This window comes from Haliaeetus leucocephalus, unplaced genomic scaffold (genome assembly GCF_000737465.1).
Source record: "Haliaeetus leucocephalus isolate CR32 unplaced genomic scaffold, Haliaeetus_leucocephalus-4.0 Scaffold0, whole genome shotgun sequence".
NCBI classification, from domain to species: domain Eukaryota; kingdom Metazoa; phylum Chordata; class Aves; order Accipitriformes; family Accipitridae; genus Haliaeetus; species Haliaeetus leucocephalus.
In genome coordinates, this window is record NW_010972436.1 from 23,923,470 (window position 1) to 23,950,059 (window position 26,590).

The 26,590-nt window shown below is 42.2% G+C and overlaps 1 protein-coding gene across 2 annotated transcripts in view; it reads right to left on the reverse strand.

Annotated features, from left to right (window-relative positions):
* SCN5A (sodium channel, voltage-gated, type V, alpha subunit) overlaps positions 1-26,590 on the reverse strand; it is a 174,672-nt gene that overhangs the window by 73,324 nt on the left and 74,758 nt on the right. For both annotated transcript variants that reach the window (XM_010561013.1, XM_010561020.1), the window contains exons 14-15: positions 21,724-21,897; positions 19,938-20,294 (exon numbers count right to left, since the gene is read on the reverse strand). In XM_010561013.1, the coding sequence (XP_010559315.1) occupies positions 19,938-20,294; positions 21,724-21,897 (531 nt within the window). The remainder of the gene's footprint in view (positions 1-19,937; positions 20,295-21,723; positions 21,898-26,590) is intronic.

Below are 26,590 nucleotides of genomic sequence, written 5' to 3' on the forward strand. Positions count from 1 at the left end.
TTTCTTAGCTGGTCCATCATACTGGAGTGTCCCTGACAGCTCGTGTGGGTCTCCTCTTAATCATTGTGGCGGTCTGGTATCAATCAATCTTTCATTTCATATCCCACTCGGAGGTATTCCAAGTGATGTTGTCTGATAGGTAGCTGAAAACCAGAGTACTGGATATAGTGCCAAGCAGGTGGGAGCCCATCGGTGAAGGAGTCACTGGTAGAATCACTTTAGTCATTTTTAACCAAGTTTGATAGAAGGATGGGGGCTCAGAGGTAACCACATTGCTACAAGTGACCTGAAAATAAGCACGTGTGTAGAGAAGAGACGCTGCCCAGGTCACCAGTGAGACAGACCTTGGAACAAGCCACAGCACGTGTCTCCTTCCCAGTGGCAACCGTGGGACATGGGAAGGAGCTGGAGGGAGGGAGGGGATAAAGAAATCCAGAATAAAAATCTTCTGGACTTTATAGGTTCAATTCAGCTACCTTAACAGAGGTGTCTACTGTTGTTTGAGGTTATCTGAGACATCTGCACCAGACCTACAGGAGATGTGTGTCCTCCCAAAAAGCTCCAGCTATCATCCAACCAGGGCATGACAGGGTGTTGCAGCAGACAACAGACTGGTGGTGTTTAGGGAACTGAACTCTTCAAGGATGGCAGTTGCCTCTAGGCACAGACACCAAAGCTTGAGGGTCTAATGGGGCATCTAAGTCCCATTTCAATCAAAATAAATTAATCATGTAGACAACAGAGCCTGACCAAATACAGGTAACCACATCAGGGCTGCATGCACCTGCCAATATGTAGTCATCTAGTGCCAACCGACCCTAGCGTGCCCAAGTCATCCTGAGGCAACTGGCCAAGAGAACACACTATTATGGGAGATCTGTGTCTAGTTGGAGGTGAGGATGGATTACCTTACAGTATCCCCACTTGTGCTAGACAAAACTGAGTCAAGCCCCAGATCTCGGCAGACTGTAGTGGTAGCTCAGACATCGTCTCCATATATGAATACCTCCATGTAGGCACCCAAATTTTGTTATCTGAAGCTGATTTTCATCCTATACTTCATTAATTCTGCTGTTCACAGAATAACTTGCTTGAAATGCCTTTTTTTAATTTTCTGTATTTTTTTTAGGTGTCAAACTACAGTTACATAAGTTTATCCAGATACACCTGCAGGTGTATATAATAGGTGGTAAGATTCTTAGTGCTGTTATTTACCATGGATTATTAAGGCAATGTTGTTTGCTTCCCAGAAATGCAGCTGACATTTTGCACAAAGAGCTATTTGCACTTCATGCTTTTAGCCAAAAATAAACCTCAAATATCATTCCCTCCTTCCTTTATGAGCAGGTAACCTCAGAGTTCTATTGCTGGGCATTCAAATAGAGTGAACTGCTGTATAAGCACTTTATGTTTACTTATTCCCCCCCCATTTCACTGTACACTGCATTTTCTAGAAAAATATATGCTCAACCCATGACACACCACATCTCCTGTAAAAGGTTACTAATAATATCCAGTCCTCCTGGTTGCTAACGCAATGCTTTCAGTGTAAGTAAAAGCAAACTAAAGACTAATTCAGTTTTCAAAAGCAATGGCAGATTTGTGTGTCCATATGGATCCCCTTAAAAAGTAATCTGCTTTCCAGTGACACCAAGCAGCCAGCCTGTGAAAGCAGGTCGCTTTTTTGGTCTTTGAGGTTAGGAATCGAATGACAGAGGCACTCAAAGAAACCCTAATTCCTTTAGCATAATGATGTGAAGCATTTATCCTAATGACAATATGGCATGCTTTCATAGGCTTTCTCACTTTTAATGCCTTTCCAAAGCTGGTGACTCTGGTTATGCCATTATAAGGCACAATCAGATTCATCCAGCCTAATGTCAGGTGCCTCCCTTTGGTGCTTAAGGTGGAGGAGTTTTCCTAGGATGTCTGCAGATGATGGAGACAGTCTGGCATCCCAGGAGATGCTGAAGAGCTGAACCATCGCTGGTGGTGCCTACTAAAGCCTAAGCTATCTTGGGTTTACTATCTCGCAGCTAGACTAAAGTTAAGGCACTTACCAATGCAGGCTAAATAAATAACAGAGAATCATAGAATACCTCAAGTTGGAAGGGACCCATAAGGATCATCAAGCCCAACTCCCTGCTCCTCACAGGACTACCTAAAACTAAATGATATGACTAAGACCATCATCTGTGACTTGTCAAACCCAGCAAGGTATCCAGAAAGTCCTTCTTGGTGTCAGACTGGTACTCCATGCTCCAGGCCAGTGGTGGCCAACCTTTATAACCAGGCAACCTACACCAGGTGAGAGAAGAGCTCAGGATGTTTCAGCCCCATCCTGACCAGAGCTGCAACACACAGGTAGCAAGCCTGCCATTGCACAAAGTGTTACGCCAATTCTGTGGTCGCAGCTAGTGAAGAGTTACAGAGGCATGAAGCCATGAAGGTAATTCCTAGCTCCCCAGTGAACATCTCAGCTCCATTGCCTCCTTTTGTTTTGGCCAACATAGGTCAAAACCAGACAGTTTCATTTAAGATGACACCTTCTCATCAAACCCTCTTCGAAAATATGTCTGCAAACTCTGTTGCTGAAGTTAAAATACTTCTGGAGCGAAAGCGTGTGACTACTCTCTCATTTCCCTTCCATTCTTGTATTTTTCTTGATTTGACAAAAATGGAGGGACATAAATCTTTATGTATTTAACGTTCCACCTGTCATTCAGTCAAACCGTGTGCAGCCCTGCAGTCCTCCTGTGCTCCTGTGAATTGATTCAGCAATGCATTCTCTGCCTTGCACTCTCACTGGTGTCACCCAGACGGAGGGCATTTGGCACCTTGCTCAGCACTGTGCTGAATATAGGCTGAAAACCCACTGGAAAGTCTAAGGCCATTTCTTAGCAGATTGAAAATAATTCTGTATTTCATTTAGCTAGGAGCAAGAATGATGTTGCACCTGCACAAGTTCAATGGCAGGGTTAAGCCATCTCCAAAGTGAAGTCCTCAGCTACTGGTCTTGTTTGATTGCAGAGGGTCTCATATAAGTTCACCCACACAGCTTCTCCAGTAGTGGGATCTGTCTTGACCACACACTACCAACAAAACAAGTGAGTTTGATTTTCGAACCCCTGATCCTTTCCTGTGCATGCAGTTTAAATGAACCTTCACATTGAGCAGCAATTAAGGCCAGACATTCTCATCTGCCCAGACCACACAGGACAAATCTTAGTAGGCTGGAATCAAAGATGGGATCATCCTTGCAAGGGGCAGGTTCACAGAGCAGGAGCTGCTCTCGTGAGCACTTGTTTGCTTGTAAACCCACAGGACCCTTCAAACAACAGCAGATGTGTGCCATCCTCTCATGTGCAGGAGATGGAGGATAGGAAGGACAGTTGAGGGCAGCTACAAGGGACCTACATCACCTGAGGGTGCTTCCCGCCCCATCAGTGAATTCTGTCATGCAAAAAAGAAAGCAGTTAAAACAAATTGTATCCCTGTGGCAGTACATTGTCACCGCTGTCACTCAGCTGCATAGAAAAGCCCAGACAGCGCAGCATGGTGAGGTACCTTCCAGGAACATCAGCCACTCACCTAATAACTTTTTTTTGTGGATAAAACAAGACCCATACACCTCAGCCTATTCAAACCCACTTCTCTGGCAATGCTTGTCAGACACAGACCAGTAAGAAGCTATTTAGGCACTCTCTGACCAGTGGAAACCAATTTTCTTCCTTCCTGTTTGTTTTCTGATGGCAGTGGACATCTGTTCTTTGGCTAACACAGATGGGAAAGATGCAGTTTTCTCTTTGCAGACCTTGATGACTTCTAGCAAGCCTAATACAACATGTACCAATTTTTTTATTTTATTTACTGTAGCAAAATCCATGAAGCTGCAAAGAAAAACTACTCATAAAGGCTTTCAGTACATCAAGGAAGTGTGAGATCTAAGTTTAAGAGAGAGACCTGCAGTAATAGGTCATCTAGTCCATCTCTTTGCTACTGGAGGATTATTTCTTTCTTTGGAAGTGTATTTTCCAATCCTTTGTACATTTTCATCCCAGAGCAAAGTTTACCAAGAGAGAGTACTCCTGCAAAAAGCAATTTACATGATCAGTTATTTTCTACATTCCCTTTTCTATTATTTAAGCTATTTGTGCTTGGATAAGAGGCTTATATCCTCCCAGCCCAGTTTCTCTTTATCCTGTAGTCAATCTCATAATTCCATTCTCGTGATATCTTAGTTTCTCGCTGTCGAAATGATCATGATACCACAAGTATGGCATGAGGTCCTTGTGGCCAGGGGCAGGTGGGAGAGAACACGAGTCGGAGCAGGATTGATCTTCATGTTTCTTGCCCAAGATCAGCTAGGAAAAAACATGGAAATGGGGATATGGATTTCCTGCCTTGCAGCCATAAAACTTCCCAAGTGGACTGTGTTTGGTCTTACAAGGCAGGCTAGCAGTTGTAGATGAGAGGTTTTTCGGGGCACTATAGGACCAGTTTGTTGCAACAGGAATATTTTCTTATCAACTCCATGTCAATCTGTTCAGCAAAATAACTGGTTTGTCTGGTTAAATATAAGAAAATGAAAGTTAATAAAAACAATGCACCAAATTCAGCCTATTTCCCATGTAAAATCCCTAAACTACTTTATGATGGTAATGAGAGCAATGTTCTCCACTTGAAAAAAAAAACCAGAAGTAATATGGTAGGAATAATTCTCTCATATGCAAATACAAAAGTGGCTATAACTTCAGTGATTTCATGTGAATGATTTCTATTTTCCCTAAGAAAGGAGAGAACAAGGCCTGATTTTGCCCCTAGCCTGCCAGCTACCACGTGCATTTCCCCTGCCAGTGCAGAACAGCGCTCGTAGACCGCGCGCTTGAGAAGTGCAGCCGTGGGGGCACGGATGGCACTCACACTCCCTTCAGGGGAGTCGAAGGCATCTAGGGTCCTTTTTATAGACAGGCTAGATCCAATCCATATGGTCAGAGGAGCTCGAGCCCAATGTGTCCCATCCTAAATGTGATGGCTGCACAGGTGAGATGAAATGAAGGACTAGAAGTGCCTTTTCTCTCTGTTGACTGTGAAGAATAGGTAGGGTGGCTGATACAGCTGTAGCTATCTGCACGGTAGACTCTTGAAACTGGGCGAGACTAATGTCCCCCCCATCTCATTAGTGGTTTTGTGGTATTTACCATAAGGCTACGAGTTTTTCTGACCATTCTTTCAGCGGTCTCTTGTGCAGCTGGTTGTCTTTAAGCAGTACAAGGCAGAGAAGTGATGCTGGACGGCAGTTGTGCTTGCCCACGTTTGATGGTGTGTGGATGGGTGGGGGGAATGGTCACTCTATTTCTCACTTCAGAGTTTAAAAGCGTATGTATAATTAATGGAGCAGATTCCTCGGTGCTGTTCTTGCCACTTTACATAGGAGTAAATCTCCTTGAGTAATGGAAGGGTAGATTAAGTCCATTAATTACACTTCACAACACCTTTGTGTCACATAAGAATTTTTTGAGGTCATTTGAAGCTGCCATTCATCCCTTCCTGCTTTCAGTGGAGCTACAAAGCTGCACTAGCACTGGGGTACGTCAGACCCGGCACGGCTACATCCTATCGAGAGGGGGAGGCAGGCAAAGGGCACCACATCAACATCGGTCTTGCTACCAGTCTGACACACAGGACCACACAACGAAATGCCTCTTCAGAGAGGGAAGCTGAACCGGGAGGGAGAGGCTGGAGCTTCCCCAGGTCCCGTCTCACAAGGACCAGCCACTAGCCTCTGCCTTTCCTCACCTCCAGCCTCTGCAGCACCCCAAAAGCGGGCAGAATGAGGGGCCTATGTCCTTGTCACTCTGAAACACGGATCTGAGGCAATCCATGATGCTTCTTACAACAACCTGGTGGATCTCTCATCCCAAGTCTTTTTCATTTGTTATCCACCTATGTGGGTGTAAAAGTGCACACAAACTGTACCACTCCAAGTGCTGGTCAAGAACTGCTGAATTGAATTTAGATATTTTTTTTTAGCTGATGACTTCCAGGTTTTTTTGAAAGTAAATCCCTTAGAAGTATCAGAAGATGAGTCTCTGGAAACCAAGAAAATCTTAGTCTCCAAGTCCTGTATGAAAGAGGGGGGTGGGATGGTGAGTGGAGGAAGATAAATACTTTCCACTGCTAAAGCCACAGCTTAAAAACAAACATGTTCCCACAGGTTTTCCATCAGATATCAAAACAACACTAATTCACCAGCATAGCAAGAGCTCCATCAGAGCTGCTGGGGACATCTCAAACCACTGTCTAGACAGACAAAACGTGCTATCAGACAAGTCCAGTTCCAAACCTCTCCTGGCAAGTCAGCTGTGTTCGCGATGTGAAAGGCTCAACATACCCCAAAAGCATTAGAGAAACTACAGAAAGTTTATTGATTACAAACCAAGAGACAATTACCTTTTTGCTAAGTCAACAAAAGTGTTTAGCTGTCATGGTGATTAGGATGTCAAGAAAATCAGAGGGCGAGACAGACTGCACAGGCTTGGGCTGACTGTACACACTTAAGAGTTTTTGCTATTGCTGCTCGCCTCAAGGAGTGATGATAGGTGAGAAACACCTGTATTATACCTGGAATATTTTCACTACTCATACGCAAACACCACCTCATCGGCTGCTCTACCAATTATTATTCAATGACTAGACACAAGAAAAAAAACAAAGGATTTTGGAAGTTTAAGCTCTGTGGTTTTTACCTGGAGACCACACCAGCCCTAACCCTGCATGGCTGGGCACACATAGAGGACACTGCCCAGTCAAGGCAGAGTGGGATTGCTGGAGTCATCCCTTTAAAATTCAGATCCTACACCTCCCCTGAGAGGAAGACACCCAGCTGTGACCAAAGATTGTGCTAAGTTCTGCCCTCGGTCATCTACAGGCCATCATGACCCTTGGGCAGTCAGAGAGATCAAGAGAAAAAGGTAATTCCCATTCACACATGGCAGAAAACATCTGGGGTAAGATAAGCCACAGAGAAACAAAAGGATAAAAAAACCCCTGGAAACAGAGTAACAGAGAAAGAAAACCAGTGATAATGGCCACAGTAAGCAATGACTTCCCTGCAGCCAATATATTACACCAAAGCAAAATCAATATGAGGGTAGGCCCAGAGACTAGAAAATTAAATCAGAGAGTCAAGAAATAATTAATATTAGCTTTGCCTTTGGGTTTTGTTTTGTTTTGTTTACAGGGAGGGGAACAATATTTCCTTTAAAATGTTACTTTCTAAGCCATTTCCCAGGTTTGATATTACAATTTGGGTTCCATCATGCAATCAAACTTTCCTATTAAGTGAAAAGTGAAAAGGATATCTATTTAGTGAATTTCAGAGGTGTAAGGAGGTTCTGATTTTTTGCATTTTGCAAGTGCAAATTCCTGGGAGGGCAGAGCAGAGTGACAGAGCTGTCTTCCAGCCAGCAGGACTTCTTTCAGGAAAGCTACAAAACAGATTTCTACTAGTAATTTTGCGCAGTACGAAATCTCCTGCCTTCACAGCACATGGCTGGGCTTCCAGCTTTCACATACCTCTGCTGCCGAAGACCGATGACCCAAAAGCGGGACAAACCCCTGGCTTTCATTAAAGAAACAGGGCGGAAGGGTTTACCAGCAGTGGTGCCAGTTACATCTCCAAAATGAGAGCCACCCCTCTGTTTGCAAGGCAGGAGGTGCTGACACGCACATCTCACTGCTGTCCTAAAGAGTGACCCATTTTCTCTGCCACCATCTGCTCCTGGCTCCCACGGTGCCCCCAGTCAGCAGCCCATCCTCTTTGGTCTCTGGCTTAGCTGTGGCTACTTCTGCAAGTTTATAGTGCTTCCTAAATTCCCAGGGAGATATCCTTGTTCTTTTGCAAGGAAGGAGGTGGATGTCCTTTCTTCCCTCAGTGTATGTCTACAGGATAAAGCTGGCTCTGAGCTGTGTTTTGCAGAGAAGCAGTACTAAAAACATAAGAAAAGCACTTTGTGGAGGACTGGCTACCAGCACCCTTCAAACCAAGTCTGTGCTCAACTGCACGATCAAAGCAAACTCTTCTTTCCAGGCATGATGACCTCATCTTTGACTACCTTCTTATATCAGGAAGTACAAAGGTATTGTGCTGATGTGGAAATTTGAAAATTATTTTATGTATTAATTGTATGCTGTGTGCCTGGCTGAAATCCCAGCAACTGGAGTTGCTCAAAGTCTTCTTCAGTGCAACATAGAGATAAAATTGAGGAATCAAAGGAGAAAGTTGGTAGTGTAAGTTGTCCATAAGAACATTTTCATTAGTTTATGTTCACTGCCAATCTGCTAGAGAGAAGAAAGGAACCAAGAGCTAGGCAGCTAGTCCATTTTATGATCTAAAACTTGCATCTGCAGTAGTAAACAAAGATGAGCCAAGGCCTGTCCTCCATCCCTGAGGGTAAGCAGCTCACCTCCCTTCCCTGCTCTTCCCCCAGGCAGGATTGCTTCATGGCTGCTGTCCCCAGCCAAGGCTGTCCCCTGAATGCCCAGGCACGAGGTGGGACGGGGTGGCCAGGGAATTTGTTAACCAAGACAGAGGAGGGACACTCATAATGTTTGAGTTCACGCCCTGGCCAGTTTATAGATGCAACCACCTGCCTGTGTTTTCAAGCAGAGAGACCTCAGAAGGTGTTTTGCACTTGCTGAACCTCCCAGAAATGGGATGGCATGACATCTAAATGTGGGAGACGAGGATTACAGGAGAGGAGAAGGGATATGGAAGTCCTCCTGGAAGAAACACCCATACAAAGGAGTTTGTAGCACAGGGAGCACGAGAGTGTTCTTAGTTGTGTGGTTGCAACAAATGAGTATATGTGAGGGGGACCAGAAAGAAGGGAACTGGTGGCAGGGAGGAGGCAGCAAACAGAGGGGAAGGGGTATGAACTGAGAGTAGGGCTGCTTGAAAAACGTCCATCTCCAAAGACAAATGTAAGTGCCTCTTTTCATCTCCATGAAAATTCAGCATGGAAAATATCAAGTATACTTACTTCAATCCAAACCCTAAGATCAGTTAGCATGTACTCTTTTCATGAGAAAATATGACTATGACCCACAGAAGGCAGAGCTTCTGTACAAACATTGGCTTGGTCAAAAAATAAAACCACTTTTGCATTGAAAAAATTGCAAGAATTTCAAATGGCTTCAGGACAGAGACTTGGAATTTGCTTGTGTGTTGGGAAGGGTGAAGTCAGGATACACGATGAGATGGAGCTTGCAGAAGATGTCATGAAAGGCAGAAAGCCAAAGCAATGTTGAAAAAGAATGAGGTTTGCTCAGAGCATGAGACTAGGAAGACTACAGCAGAGATATGTGGCAACGTCGAAGAGGGAATTACTATAATCAAGGCCAGAGCTGACCAAAAAGAAAGAAAATACATTTTAGGTAGAAGAAAAATAAAGGAAGGGCAGATTTGGGTCATATTCAATGAGAACTAATTTAAACAAGAGTCTGGCTAGGGATGACCCAAACAAAACAAGAAGAAAAGATAGCACATGAAATCTAGAGACGGAGAAATAGAACAAAACAGACTTAAATAGCAGCAAAGAAATAAAAATGTTAAGAGGGATGAAAAAACAACAGGTCTGATACTCCTTTTCTTTGCACTGTTTGCAGTAATACAAAATCAATGGAGTAGATCTGTATTTGTTGGAGATTCTCCTTGGCAAATATGGGCCAGTGGTTTTATTGGATTTGTAGGAGTTTAACAGAGTAAGAGCCAGCCAAGCTGACTTTTGGGAACAGGAGGAAATGTGAGATGGTAGCAGGAAACTAATGGCAAGACCTCTTTTCACCGCAGGAACTTCTTACAGTTCAGTAAGACCCAAAAAGGCAGGAAATTGGTATCTAATCTTGTGTATTACATTTAGTTTCCAAATGTATTCTTCAGCATATTTCCTTGGGAAGCCACAGACTATGTTGCCATGTATGTGCTAGGTGGAGAAATGCAGATATGAATATGCACTGTACATGGAAAAGATAAATTCCAGACTCTTTTAAATATCATACACCTCCTAAGAAGGTTAAGGCTGTCATGACTAGCTGATTGTTTCACATATCCCTTTTAACAAGGTATTTCTAGAGGCAGCTGTTAGAATTAACTGCTCACTGCTTAGTTTTGGTGGGAAAAAATAATATTTTTAACTGATTTTTTTTTTTGAACAAATGTATGAGATGTTTAGGAGTAATGAATAATGTATTAAATTTGTACCACCTTGTCTATTTTAATATTAAAAGCTTGCCCTTCCCTCGACACACACTAGGAAGAATTCTGTTGTCATTACCCTTTCAATGACATCCGGACAACTCGCACAGTGACATTAATAAAAAGAGACATATTTAGTTGTACCTACCTTTGCACACTCTTGTCCAATTAAATCTGACTCAGTGTCTTCTAGATTTTTAATAACTACCCAGCTATTAGCAAGAGCTTAACCACTGACAAAACCCTGCTTAGATGATTAACCAAGGACAGATGCAGTACAAAAAATGGGAGGTATTTTACCCTACTGATGCCTACTATATTAACAGGGTTGCGGTTTTTATTTTGAAAACTCAGCTCCCCTTCAATCCCCAGACTACAACCAAATCTCAACAAACAATCCACTAGAATCATCTTCACAAATAAAGCATATAAGTGCAAATATATATATGGTGGATCCTATTAAAAATATTTCATCTCGTCAGTAGTTCATATAACGGAGTCAATGCTTAAGCAAAATTTTTAGAGAAATATCTCTGACTTGGAAACACAATTAGAACAAAAGGCCTAAGGATGGTTTCCAAGGGGCAGGTTGATTGAACTAATACATTACCATTCTTCTTACTCCATATTTCTAAGTCGTCTCACACCCCTGAAGGTTAATGGGAGATAGTTACATATTCCCTTATATACATACCTATGGAAGAGCACTAGCATTATTATCAGATTTTTTTCCTCTCTGGTACATCCCAGTGACTAATTTATAGATCGAGAAGCAATATTTACAATTCTACCGATGAAAATCTGCACCAAATGCCAAAAACTGTCACAGCTCACCAGTGAATCTGGTTTGGATTATTGCTTTTGGGAATTCCTTATTTCACAGATGAAAAAAGAGCCTTGGTCCAGTTTTTGTTTTCAGCCTCCTCTAATCTGCCTCAGAAGCAAAAGCTCGCTCCTCTTCTGTATGCCAACTTTTATTAGGATCTTGGCTATTTGTACTTAAAAAGATCTACCTTTCTGTGGATGGATGTTGCAGAGAAAATTTGGCAGATTTTAGTGCATATTCAACATGGACACCACATAGTACCTTGAAAACAGGAACTGAACACACTTGTCTCCTAATACAAGATGCGTGCTCAGATTTAGTCACCAAGTTCCAAGATTCAACTCTTCAGAAGAAACAATTGAGCCTGTGGCAGGATACAGAAACTCATAAATCTGGAGTGACAGAAGGGAGCAGATTACTTTTTAGGAGTACATTTTGAAAGTAGTTTCTCCTCCCATCTCTTCTCAGGTGTATTTCCCTCACATCTCTTGGGCAAAGCAGCCCTATACCTCCCAGCTTTGAATGGACTCTACTTAATCTACCATACAATGGCATTTTTGAAAACCAGCAGTCTTTGGTGGTCCATCATAAACATCCTGAGGTTAATCTCCCCAGACTTTTTAGCACCAGCATCTGGTGTTACACATGAGGGTGGGATATATCTACTCAATAAAATAAATGATAGTCATTTTTGTGGGCACTGATAAATCACAAAATTTTTAAAGCCTGGAGTCTTAGGCAAAAGGTTTGTATTTAAAGTAACCCATATGAGGACACAAGCTTTCCATGTCTGCTAGGAGTCATCAGAGGCAACTGGACTGATTGATGGTTGGTGTCAGGTTTTATCTTTTTGATTTATCCCATGATGCTATCTGTTTCTGGTGGACCTTTCTTTACTCTTGAGGATGTTAAATACTTAAGCAGATATAGCCAGATGTTTGCTCAAAAGCATCAGCTACCTGAGTGCTCTGCTTACCAGACACTGCTCAAGCAAGGATGGATAAGGGGGAACAGCAAAAATTGCTTTGGGACACGTGGACTATGCAGGTAGCTGGCATGAAAAATATGAAGGGAGAAGCTGGGAAACGTGCTGGGGTTTAGCTACTTTCCTCTGAGGTTTGAATTCTCTGGTATCACGCTAAATGTACCTGCTGCCAGCCTTAAGCATACATCAATAGAAGCAAAAAGGATGGAAACATGCTGACGGTTGTTTTGACTCTATTTTGCTTGTGTCCCCAAATGTGCTTACTCATGTATTCCGGGCTGCTCTTCTGCAAAGCTGCATGTGACTCAGGAAAGAAAATTCACCTCCCTTATGTAAGTGTCCAAGTTGGTGAGACAGACTCAAACGACACTTCCACTTCTCACTAATGATCCCTTGGGCTCCCTGGCTTCTTCTGGACCCTGTAACTCTCCGGCCCCCACCTCCAGTATTCCCGCAGCTCTCATTATGGCTCCTGCAGCTTTCTGATGAGCCCTCCTCCTCCACCGTGCCCCCCACGCACTCCGCTTGCCGCTTTGCAGATTTTGTGTGTCCTGACGATGACTGTTACTGACATGCCTATTCTCGCCTGTTTGTCTAGTGGCCGTCTCAGCTGATGTAACCAAACCACAAACGCACATTCCCAGAATGTTGGGAGCTGCTGAAAGAGCAGATAAGGTGAACAAGAGCACCCAGGACATGAACATGGGGGTGCGGAGAGAGTGGGGGGAAGGCAGTGCTCATGCAAGACTTGGGACAACCTGAACTTCTCTTTGAATCTCCTGTGGATGCACATTTCCTTGCAAAACACTGTTCTTCCCCAGCTTTAGATAGTTGTCTTATCCTCTCTTCCTTCCACTGTGCAAGAAATGGAACTGGTGGGCCCCAAGGAGAGTACCTGCTTGGTGGTAGAAGTACAATGTACAAAGCTTAAGGACACAGACCTCTACCACGGTTTGAAAACTAAAAAACTAAAACCTAAAATGTTGTAACTTGGGCTTGTAATACCTTCTCCCCAAACTTGCTTTACCTTCCAGCAGGCAGATCTAACCTAGTATTTGCAATTAGAAGGCACACAATATCTTAAAATTCCAGTTCATTTGTATTAATCATCAGCTGCAATACAAATACTACATTTCCCTCCAAGGAGATTAACCTTTAGTCACAGAGTGGATGTCTTCAGTGGCCCCTATGAATAAAAGCATGTTTGTCATTAAATGCAAAAATAATTACTTGATTCAGGGCAGCAAGTCTCACTGCAGCTTTCGAGCTGTACATTTCTCTGGGGATAGACAGTAAAAAACAGGAAAATGGGGCTTCGGTAGTTCTAGATTTGTACATAATTTGAAAAGAAAATAAGGAGATAGCTGGAAAAGTGCTATCATATGTCATCAGTGTTCCATTTTCATTCGTTTATTGGCACAAGAAATCTTAATGAATGAGGCCTCGTTCCTTTGGGGTAAAGCAACCCTTAATACCCTGTAAAAAGTTTCATGGTCTTGAAAGCCCCTGGTGTAATGCTTCATGTCTTTTAAAAGCATCAGAGTCTTGATGTAGCTTTCCTCAGTGACAGTCCCATCATGTCAGGCAGAAATACAAGTCTCATCTGAAGACCTTCTTTGACCATCATAATATGCTTTGGCTGTCTGAGCTCTTGAAATGTAAAATTGTAATCCACTTTTACCTAGGCCTGTTAGATGCCTGGCTATTTTGCTATTACTTGTGATTTTACCACAAGGGACAGTGATAGATCTCTATATCCATTTCATTTAAACAAAGAGAAAATCTGACACATTACCATAAACCTCTTTCAAGCCTGCTTGCAGTGACGGAGATGTATCAGGATCGGGTGAGACAGGACTTTATGGCTACTTCTACACTAATAAATTAAATGTGCCCAGGAACATTTTGTGATACTGAGAACAAATGCAAAAGACCATCTTGCTCCATATTATTAAACTTCTTCATACCCTGCACTGACCACAAAATTTCAGCTGGGATAGTCCCTTGCCTGTGAAACTCCCATATAGTCAGCCGGCTGATGGATTCCCACAGGGTGGGCTACCAGTTCTCCTACGCAGGTGGCCACAAACACTCACTCTTATGTTCCTTAATTAGAGATCGTGGTGCTCATGTAGTAACACTCAGTATTTAACTCTAGGAACTAGTTTTATAGGGAAACAAAGCCCCCATGCTGAAGACGATACAATCCAAATAGCAATCCCGTCTTACGTGTTTATACACTATACATCACAGCTACCTCTTTTGTGAGTTTTTTTCTATTTTCTTGACTGCAAACACCAAACTAAAGGCAACATTAGCAAACAAAGAAAAAAAAAAGGCAAACAAAGCTAATCAGAATTAAACATTTATCACATGCCCTTACTTTGTTCTAAATATTAAAAAAAATAGGCAGGAAAGAAAGCAATTGATCTGGATAGACACAAATGTGCAGGCACACATAGAAAGTGATTTTGCCTAACTGTAGGATTACAGCCATAGCTAGTAGATATTAGATAGACACATGGGACCCAATGGCTCCTTATGTTACTTAGGGTCTGTCACTTAGGAAAGGGATTCAGGACAGGAAATTGCTACGAATTTCTTCTCATAGACTGAACTTCACATATACCTGTAGTCACTTCTCTTCCCCACCAAAACAATCCTCCCGGTCCCAAATCTCTCTCTTGCGCATCTGTCAGGCCAGGATCTGTGCTAAATGGCCCTTCATCCCTCTCACCCCTCTCCTCCTTCTAGGACATTTATTCCCATCCAGGTTGCATTGGTGGTGCTCAGCACAACCTTCTAGTGGTAGGGAGGGAGACTCTTGTGGAAGAACATGTTGAAGTGGAAATACTAGGAAGTTATGCATTGCTCACATTCCCCGTAACTTGATTTCTTTCTTTCTGGCCCTGCCACAGAGACGTTTCTCTGTCAGAACAGCTCTGGTAATATGACATTTTATCAACAGACTTCGGCTGTTAAAGATTGAAATGGTGGTGAATGAGACCTAATGAGGTCTTCTTGGCATCTGACCAGTTTGAGAATCCACAGATTTTAACTTGATGGAGATTTAGCAGCACTTTCCCAGAACATCTCTTCAAGGAACTGTCCTACACTAACTTGTAGGAAAGGCATACGAGGAGGCACAAACATCTTTTTTCCAAGAATGTGACATTTCCAAATTTATGTGTTTCACAGTCATGGGCCGTGTTAGAACAGAAGAAATACCTATTAAGGCTTCTTGAGACATGGAAGCAGAATAAGAGGATGGGTTCCAGGCATATCTGACTTTTTCAGAGAAAAATTTCCACTGAGTTTAACCAAAGCAGGCCACTTCAAATCTCATCCAAACCATTCCGAGCAGCTCTGCTGCCAGGCACTCCAATTACCATAGGAAGACAGGACTGGAAGGTCCTCTTGGGCCACCAAGCCAAGCTCCCTGCTAACATGGGTTGTTTCCTTCGTGAACTAATCAAGCTCCATCTCACACACTGCTGGTTTGGGGTTAGTCAGTCTTGTTGGAAAGTCCTTCTAAACAGCCTCACGGTGCTGATAGTCAGAAGCCTCCTTTCCAATCCCAGCCTAAAGGTACCTACAGTGATTTATACTCGTTTGCTTTGGGATGAGCAGTATCCTGTCACTTAAACTGTTCTCCTCCCATGCCTAGCTCTGTATTCCCCTCATCAACATTCATATTCCCATACTGTGCTTTTCCCAGTAGTACTTAATCTTGAGCATCAGCCATTAATGGGGTGTATTGCATATCCAGTATTGCAGATCGCTGTGCAACAGCATTCACACTCTCCTTTCTCCTCCATAATTATCTTTCCTGATATGTATTAGAATCTCATTTACTTTTTTAATGGGTGCAATGTACTGGTGCATTGGTACCTCGTACTGGCTCAGTCAGCCAGAGTGATGTGTACATGGGGATATCTACAGCTGACTTTGCCTCCCAAGACTTCAGGGACAGAAACAGGTACTTTTAGGGCTATTTAGTCTGATGTATTTTAGATGTCTTTTTGGGGAAGATATTTTATGACTTCACAGACTCCATTAACCAGATCTGACTACAAAGGCATCTCCATGCAATTATCTCAGATGTAGATGTCCACAGTGACTGGTACATATACTTTTATTATCCTCTCAAACATTTTCTGTTGGTAAGCTACTTGGTCATAACATAAATTCTTAAATAGGGCTGAGTGCATGACCTTACACTTCGTATTTCATAATTCCATGCATCACGCATTAATTCAATGATAATGGTTATGCAATTCTTCCAACAGGATAGCCTGATACCCTAGCAATTGGTGGTGCTTTCTACCTTTGTGTTCTCTGAACATGTCATTAATATTTTTCTGAGTGAATAGCATTTCCACGGACAGTAGACAAAAAAAAATAAGCCTAGGACTGACCCTAAAAGAGCACTTCCAGCCTTATAGTTCACCTGTCAAGAAAATTCTGAAGATGTCACTTCCCTGGTTGCAGACTCTCCATCTTGGCATGCTTGTGACTCCAGGAAGACGAAATCCACCATGGAAATGCCTCAGTGAATTCCCAGCTTGTGGTGGATTGGGGAACGGGTATGGATGTGCCATAGAAGTACTAAGGAATGTGTGTCAATCAGGCAGAGGTGAGACAAAGGCAGTCCAGAAACTCAGCCCTGAGGGTGAGTTAACGCACTGCGGCTGTTACCTTGGGTTAACACTAACTGATCCTTTTTGGGTGCTGTCTACGCCATGCACAGCCGAATTGGAGCATGAGCAAAGACAGTGAGTGCATTTCTGCCCTGCATGGAGTTTGCCTTCACTTGGTGGCATTTCAGGAGAAGCTGGTGAAAAACAGGCTTCATCTGGGTAGCTGGCAGAAGAAGAAAAGGGCGGCTTGGCCGGCGTACGTCATGCCCACACAATGAGGTTGGAAGGTTGTTCCGTCTGTGATTGAAGTGTCAGTTTTATTCATGCACGTTGTTAGCACCTATAACGTGCAATCGTCCCCTGAGAAGTGGCTGGTGTCACGCTCGACTCGCGCATCGGCTGACCTGCCAGAGCAGGGGGCACCACCGACTGCCTCGCTACCCAAATTCCCCTACACCTTCTTAATAATTCCTGTCTTGGTGATTTTCCTTATTAACCTCTGTAACATAAACATACATAGGAAATATGTTAAGCCCTTTATAAAACTTAACAGTAAACATAATTACTCAGTTAGCAATTTCAGAAGCTCTTTCTTACAAATGAGGGAGAAACTATTTTATTATCTCTCTCATTTGGCTTTACCTTCCAAAGCGGCTTCAATGATACCAAAAATGCCATCTGACAACAGTAGCCCGGTCTTATTGTGCAAAAAGTAGCTACACAGCACATAGTTTTCCAAATACGTTGTAAAGTTTAGTTCTCTAAAGATGACTCAAATACCAGCTGACCAGCAGTAAACATAGTTTCACGTGGCACTGCACTGGTCCAAGACATCTTCAGGATATATGAATACAGACCAAAGATTTAAGATTTACTAAAATTCCTTTCAACAGCTGGACTGCTAACATGAAGTTGCCCAGGGCTCTTTACTAACTTTCCTGACTTTTCTTCCACCATTCCTTTGAATTTCTGTTAGAGAGGCTTGGTAAGACCTGCAAACTGAATCACTGAACACAGTACAGAATCACAGAGGTTGTAACTCTTCCAACACCAGTTTGCAGCCTTTACTTTACAGTATTTAAAGAGCAGGTCTGCTAAGCTCTGTAACGCTTAACTTTGCAGTTGGGAAAGAGACCATAGACAGTACCAATAACTACTGGCAGATGTGACAGATAAAAGCAGTTAATCTAGATGAGTGTGCAGATCTGCTACACTGGGAAAAATGCTGTAGGATTTCCTCCATGCCTTCAGAGACTAAGAAAGAGTTCAGAGTCCAAATGAGATACAACCTCAGGATAATATCTTTCTTATCAGAACTGACTCTTGAAACAGAGGAGGAACAAGGATCTCAGCAAGTTAAAAGAGAAACTGCTGGCACAGATTGCAACGGAGTTACAGGTAAAAGATTTAGCGCTCAAATATTCTTATTTTAAAGGGCTCGTGGTGCTTCTCAGCTACAAGAATTTTGGGGTCTGATGATGTTCAGCACATAAGTGAGTTTGTGAATTCAATCCACTCTCACTGAAGAAAGCAAGAATTCTGCTGATGCCAGAGGAATAAGATGACCTTCTCTCTACCTGCTAATCAACACCATGAAATCTCAGTGTAACGCAGTTGACACTGGATCAATCTCATGATTCAGAATCTGTTGTTCTTTTCACACCTATGAATCATTTTCTTTTTTTTTTTTTTGGAGTGATCTACAGACAATAATAATTCCTATTTACCAGTCATTGCCGCATGCTTACAGAACTGTTGGCCGAAAAGGATAAAGCTAGCATTTTTACTTTCAGCTGACCAGTAACTTCAGCTTATCCATGCTGACAGAGTTTTTCAATATCTGGTTTTACATCTGGGACAGTCTTTTTTGAGCACTGAAGGTTAAATATATGTAGATAATATTAGTGCAATCTCTGCTGAATCAGATCTTATATTTAACAGATCTTATGCACACTGATGAGTGTTAATATCTAAGCATATCAGATGCTGCAAATTCACATCTTTCAATAATCCATGAATATTTCAAATGTTTCAAGTTTCACATTTTCCCCAGAATTTACCACATATTATTTTCAGGTTTCATTATCATACACAGAATCCATTACTTAATGGCAGGGGCAGATTAACTTTCTGGATCTCAGGCTAAACTCCCCAAAAAGATATGCAGAAAGTCATAATTTGCCCCAACTTCTCTAATCACATTTAGTTCCAAGAAAAATCTATAGAAACAGGAAGTCAGGGAAAAAAGCATAAGTAATCTGGTACTTTCTGAGTAATCAGAGTTTAACCTTTTGACTTTTCTAAAAAAACCCTGTAAGATATAATTTGCTGTTGCAATCAACATTTTCAGTGCAAAACTAACTGTTAAAGTATAAATTAATGTAAATAATACAATGCCCTGTTTTTCTAGAGGCTCATTCAAGAACTTTCCTACCCTAGCAGCTAAGAACCAAAACATTGGGTACTTAAAAGCAAAACAACCACTAAAAACAATCGGTAGCAAACCCCAACATTTTTTATAGCAGCATCTACTATTAAACAACTCACTACATAAACAGTAAGCCCATTAGAGCCACAATGTCAAAGATGCTCTGTAAGCTGAGCAGGCGAAACATTTCCATGATGACTGCAAGCCAGCAAAGCGCTCCATAAGATGTCAACAGGGAAATACAATTCAGTCTTAATAGGTTCAGAGCTTATGTAAGCCATGCTTATGGGATAGTCTATTAAAAAATCAAGCGAGCAAGTGACATTACTGTAAACACAGCCTGCAGCTTCCTAGAACATGCAGGCTAAAGACATTCAAAACTCCACTCAAAAGACACTGTGCTAGCTGTAAGGTGTTCTGGACCAAAAATGAAGGGAAATAAAAATATCTCCCGATACAGTGACAGTTGAGGTGATATTCACTCCTATATACAAGAGAGATCTGGAATCCCTTCAGCCCCATGAATGGCTTAAGAAATAAAATCATTATAACCAGCTCATGTGCCTTTCTTCTAGTAAACCATTATCTGTTCTGCTAAAAACAGTAAGCCTTCATTCCTAATTAGTAATGCAATGCTAGCAATTTTGTATTTGGGATGTGAACAAGTTTCTCTGGGTGACAACTTGGTTCATCAAATTAAAGCCGTGGAGCAATGTGAGATTGGCCATTTCTGGATAAAAACATGGTACATTTGCACAGACCCACCAGGAAAGGGAGAAAAAACCATCTTGAGAACTCACCACCAGGTTTCCTATCACCATGACCAACAAGAAGACAAGAAGGCACAGCGGCTGCCCAGCTACTTCCATGCAGTCCCACATGGTCTCGATCCACTCCCCACACAAAATTCGGAAGATGATGAGGAATGAGTGGAAGAAATCATTCATGTGCCACCGTGGCAAATTCCCGGTCGTGCTTATCTTCTTCACGTTGTCTATGTAGCTTTTCCCAAAAAGCTGCATTCCTACCACGGCAAAAATAAAGACGATGATTGCCAACACAAGAGTGAGGTTACCGAGGGCACCCACTGAATTACCAATGATTTTAATGAGCGTATTTAAGGTCGGCCAGGACTTTGCCAATTTGAAGACTCGCAGCTGTGAACAAAACATAAACAACAGTGTCAGTTCACAGAAGCGACAGACTTTTCAGCTGATGAATTATTAAAGTGGGTAAAACGTGAAAGACATTAAATGCCACAGTGTGTGTGGTACAAGGTGATTTTAGCCATATTTCCTGTTAGCCTCGCTACATCTATTAATAAAATATCAGTTGGGCTTCGTGGGTGAGAATTAAGTTTTCCAGAGCTATGCTCTGCCTCGTTAGGTAGATTGTGCTTTTAGAGGCTCGTTCCCCCAATATCATGGTGGGGAGAGGATGGAAGGAAGAAATCTCAGGCCTTAATATTTTCTTTTACATTGCTTTTCCTCCTCAAATTAAACAGCCTGGCAGGCATGTGGGGGAAGGGGTTTAGGGCTCGATCCCACAAAGAGAGAAGAAATTCCTCTGTGTTTCAGAGTAAGCCTCAGCCAGATGCCATTAGCTGTTAGCTCCCAGGGTGAAAATCACCTCTGTGCCGAGGATCACGCAGTCTATGCACAACCCACTTCCCACTTAAGACCTATTTTAAGGATGTAAATGGTGCCTAGCCCTTGTGCTGTGTTTTCAACTAAAGGTTTAATTTCAGCCTTATTGAAGAGGGATTGCTCAAAAACAGAGAGGGGACTCTCAGGACCTAACACCAGTGGTGAAAAATTTGCATTTTTGAGCAGTGCAGAGAACTTTGGAAAAAAAAAAGGTCTTCTGCTAAATGTAACCATAAGGGCTTATTTTCCTCATCTTTCCAAGTTGTGAAGCCATATCATGGCCAGAATGATTAGCATGGACATCCTGGTACATGAAGTGCAACACAAATGTCAGGCTGGCAAGGAAACTACTTTTCTGTTCCAATATGTCAACAGTCTCTCATTAATAGAATACCACTATCCCGTGCATAACAAAGGAGCTGACAGCTAAGGAGTTCCCGTGAAAGACAGATGCTATGTTATGCTGATCAGTTCTAGAAAAAAAAAAATCACTCCACGAATAAATCAAAGACATTTTCTTTTGACAACATTTAAAAGAACAGTGGCATGTTTATAACATAATTTAGGAATAACAACTTCTAAAACAACACCTTACTGGCTCTTGCATTCCTTGGGCTATCAATTATCTGCTGACTATGCTAACAGGTGTACAGGTATAAAATGGCAGATTTTTATTACAAATTGGAACTCAAACATTTTAAGTGTGCTACAATTACCTGGCACAGCTAGAAGGAATCAAATTATGTTCTCATTTACCCTGATGTAAATCTGGAACAATTCCATTTGTCCTGCAGCCTATAATTAGTGTCACGTACTGTTCACTAGTTTGCAGCAATTAAAGTCTTTATCGGCAGATGCGTTTTTAAGAAAATATGTTACATTCATGTCAGAGTTTATATGTAATAAAAGAAGAGGGGTAAGAACACAATAAGACCGTTACCAGTCGAAAGGAGCGTAAAACAGACAGGTTTCCCATGCTGGACAAACCAAGTTCCATCAGGCTTAGAATAACAATTATGCTGTCAAAAATATTCCAGCCCTGCTGAAAATAGTAGTAGGGGTCAAGGGCAATTACTTTGAAGATCATTTCTGCTGTAAAAATCCCAGTGAAGACCTGCAGAAAGAAAATATGAATTCAAAGTAACCTTTTAAGCACAGCTCCTTGCTTGCAGACTTTCCACTGATACAGGTGAACACAGCAGAAAGCCAAAAACATTTTACAGGCAAATACTTTCTTTTTCTTGGCTGATTCTTTATCACTATTACAACTTGTCTAGTTTTTTCACAATAATATTTGATACTGCTGTAAACTTAGAATGACATCTGAGTTCAAGCTCTGGATTGGAACATACATTTCCATCTCCTTCCATCATCTGAATAATCCCAGTGGTAAAAAAGAAAGAGTAAAGGTGCCTTTTATAAAGGTTAAATCTATTCATTTCAGTGGAGAAACCCAAATGAATGGAGTGTGAGTGTTAAGGGGTATTTGGGTTGTAGTATACCTGCTGTATTATCCCTTTTCATTTTGTTGTTATTACCAATACCGGGACAACACAAGCCTCCAGTCATTCTGAGGTTGTTGCTAGCAGCAAAGGCGATTAGAAACTCTAATTTGAGTCCTAGGCTTTTTTTACAAATAGTCACGGCAATTTTCTTTTTACAGCATCTTGGGAACACATTGCTTATTTATGACCCAGTTCAAATGTCATATGGTGGAACTTCTAATTGGAACATTTTTCTTTAAAACAACATATAAATATTACCTATGAGGCAGAGGGAGAGGGTAAGGGAAAGCTACTGACAGCAAGTTCAGTTTTAACACATTCCTGGAAAGTATCTCAGAGAATCAGATCTTGTCCTTTCGTACACCCTCCTTAAGTAACAGTTTAAATGAACAATGCAAGGCTACAGTCAACTTAAAGTGACAAAATGTGGGCACCGAGGTCTTCATATACTCTTTTATTTTCATTCCAAGCCCCAATACAAGCTGCACAGAGCTTTGTGTTTCTGAAAACTTCTCTATTGTACATATATATTAAAGCACATGGTCTTCCATGAAACGATCAGTATCAATGCGCTGTGTTGGTCAAACAAGAGGGGCAAATCCAGAGCTCACATATCAGTAACATACAGTCAAGGAGAAATTTTTTCCTTCCAGTAAACTGAATATTTGCAGCATTATCCCAGCAAAACTGATCAACTCTGAGCAACAGAGATGAGAAACCCATTAAGATGTGGAAGGGAAAATTTAAGATTACATAATTATGATATTAAGGAATAAAAATAAATGATAATAGCCTGCGTTTGAGGAATGCTTGGCTTTACTCAGTAGTGCTTCAGGAAGGAATTTTTCCAAGCAGTCATTTTACGCAATTCCTTATGTAAAATACCTTCTCTTTCTCATCAGGAATATAATACCTTGGACTGCAAAAACCCCTTGGGATGCAACAACATCCCATCACCATCTCATACCAAGAACCCAACACCTGTCTCATATTTCTAAATAGCCAACAATTTCTGAGTCACAGTGGTCAGAGATACCAAAGATTCCCACCAGAATGCCCCAATTTCCCCTAGGACAGAGAACAAGACAAAACTGGATGTCTGTGAAATTGTATCCAGAGGACTGCCTTAAAAACCACAATACCATGCTGCGTACATTATGCAACCATCTTGCTGAGAAATGACTCAGGAGGATCACTTTCTTTGCCTGAATCATTTTAATCAATAGCCTTCTGAGAAGGAAATGTCACAGTAAGATAGCAAAATGTCTGAGCCTTCCTAAAGGCATCGGGAATTGTGTACGTGTACCAGCTACGAATTTCAAACGGCAGTTGTCAAATCACCAGCACCTGCTACACACGGCGCCTGCGCTTGTACAAGAGGGTGGATACTTAGTGTGGTAAAGGCTGGAAAGAAAATGACTAACTTCACATCCCACTGATGCTAAATATGATGCTGCTGATTTGGAGGGCTTTGTCTTAAAAAACCTCTTTTATCTATCATTTCAGCCATTTAGGCTTTAATACTGCATAATGGTATCTCAGTTTCTAAAGAAAAACAAAAAAATTGGGGAATCTTGCTTTATCTACCCACTTTTTAAGTGATGGCACTGCACAGGCAGATGAACCATGTAAAGATGTACATGTGCTTGGCTGGCCTTCCGATCACATTCGAAACTGTTGATTCCTGTAAGTGATGAACTGAAGGAGTCTGAAGGTAGCAGATGCTGCATGAAGCAGATGGACAGAGGGAGATCTCTAATGACTGGCAGCAGACAAAGAATTGCTCTTGGAGAAAGCGAATTCATATTCCACTTTCATTCTTTCACTTCTCTCAGAAATATTTGTTTTGAGGAAAAAATGCCAAAGACCTGCCCTTTTTAATATTTCCCCCCATTTAATGCTAGTATAATCACTCAAAGAGGGTTAGATGCAATGGGAAGACGACAGCCAGCCAGCGTGGGGGCAGAGGAGGGGTCTGGCCGTCTGCGCTGGAGCTGGGACTCCCTTCCCTTTCATAGGGAATTGCAAAAAATGTCAATTCTGATTACAAATGACTTTGCAAAATCCTCCACAAAATGGAGCTACCTTCCGCTAACCTGCTCTACTCGCAATCAATCCGGTTAGGCAGAGGTTTAGTAAAGCTGCCGAGGGGGAGCTGGGACGGTCTGGCTTCTCACAGACCCATTCTGGGGTCTCAGGGGAAGGGGAGCCCCGTGCCATCAGCCTGCTACAAAAAATATTAGCAAGCTGCTTTGCATATTTTACACTTCAGCACACAGAGGAGAAATAGCTCTAGGCAGTGCTGAGAAACTCACAGTGAGATAATTATTTATTTTTTTGCAAAATTTTGCAAAATTTGATTTGCAATCCCTCCCTCTGCTCATCGTCTCGATTTTCTTGTTGTTACCTGGAGAAGCCCCCGCGAAGCCCTGGCAGGTTTGCAGGAGCCTTGTTGGCAGGAGGGATGCCAGGGGCTAAAGTTTCACTGCCTGTGGTCTGCAAAGGGAGAAGCTGAGCTGCCAAAAGCAGAGCAAGGAGCAGACGCATTTACCATCCCAAGTGCCGCGGGGGAAACGGCAGCATTGCCACCTGCTCTGGTGGATACTCGGTCCAAAGGAGGTTTTTTAAGTCATCTTAGAAGGCCACAAATTGTTGAGCAACAAGGAAAGCTGGCTGCAAAGCAGAGCTGGGTGCAGTCCTGTGAGATGACTTTCCAAGCTACCCTTATCTATTGCTTTCCGCAGAGGGCGAGAGCATGGGTTTGAAGCAAGAGACCCAAACAGATTTCTGCTTAGAGCAACATCAGAGGGAGATTTGCCAAGACACAGCAGCTGAAAAACTGGAGACTGGTCCCACAGCCTAGGAAAAGAACCTCAACCTGCCCAAGGTGGCCCAGAGCTAAGAATAACAAGGAGCAGGGTAAAGAAAAAAATCCATACGTGATCTAGCACATATGCTAGGACTGATACAAAAAGTCTGATTATTGCTGCTACCCACCTAAACCTGCCAGCGTAGGATGCTTCTCACTAAAGGCAGACATCACATCTGTAGTGTCTCTACATACTCCCACTATAGTTGATGGTGACTACAGTCACTGGCCTCCAGGACATAGTTCACCTTATCCAAAAGTAAATGTCTTTAAAACATGACATTAACTGTGCCTTAAAATGGTCCATTACTCTCCATTGGCTTTAAAGGGAGACAAAGGCAACCGACTCAGAGACTCCTACGCTGTAAATACCTAAAGTTAGGCAAGGTGAATCCCACTTTGAGATACTGCAGCCTTCATTTTTATAGAAATAAAGGGCTTTTTTCATCTCTGTTGTGAGCTTCTCAAATACAAACTCAGCAGCATCCACATTCCAGGGTACTCCAGACTTACTCATGGTCCTATAGGATATCTTTGCTTCTATCACTAGATTTTAGGGGCAATTCCACCACATCATAGCTAAACGGCCTGTGCCTTTTCCAGTACAGACTCTTCTAAAATTAAAAGGATTTTAAACATTAAGTTTTAAAGCAGTAAACCACAATAACTTTTAAACATAAACTCAGAGACAGACGGTTAAAGAAAAAGCTTCCGTTTTGTAGTAACTGCAGAATTTTAGTGGCCCCCTGGGTTAACAAATTGTACCGCATCGCCTCTGGAAAGGCTTTTCTGCTGTCCCTGCAGCTTGGCTGTAGATCTGTCACTCTGCTTTTTCTTGGAGAAGTGCGGTCTCTGCTTACTTTGCAGCTCTCTCCCCGGGTGCTCCAGCTTGCACATTAAGAGCTTCCCCTGGAAGCATCAGCCGTGCTTTGCTCCATGTCCCCTCGTCCCCAGGGTGTGCATGGGACCCAGCACATGCTGCTGGGCAAGACTGGGAGGCACAGCAGGACATACAGGGGCATACAGAAAATGTGCCATAGGCGCCTTCCTGCATACGCATCTACCTACGATCAAACACCACTCTATTTCCCTCCATGATCTTGCTTTGGTTTTTTCCTGTAGTTTTTTTTTTAACTTAAAAGTCACTGTTAGTCACCAATGCTGCCTTATCATTGCTTTACCAGAAATCCCAAATAAGCCTCATTAAGCGTTCTCTTATCTCATTTCTTAAACAGACACAAACTAGATACCTACCAGGAACAGCCCAGAAACGTGGCTTTAATGGTTACTAATAACATTAGAATATGTTAGTTCAATAAAAATAGACCCTTGTCCTTCATTCCTTTCTCTTCACGCCCAGAAAGAGGTGACTATGGACTTGCTTGGTATGTCCTAGGCAAAGTGATGCTGACAGCATACCAAAATGGGGTCTT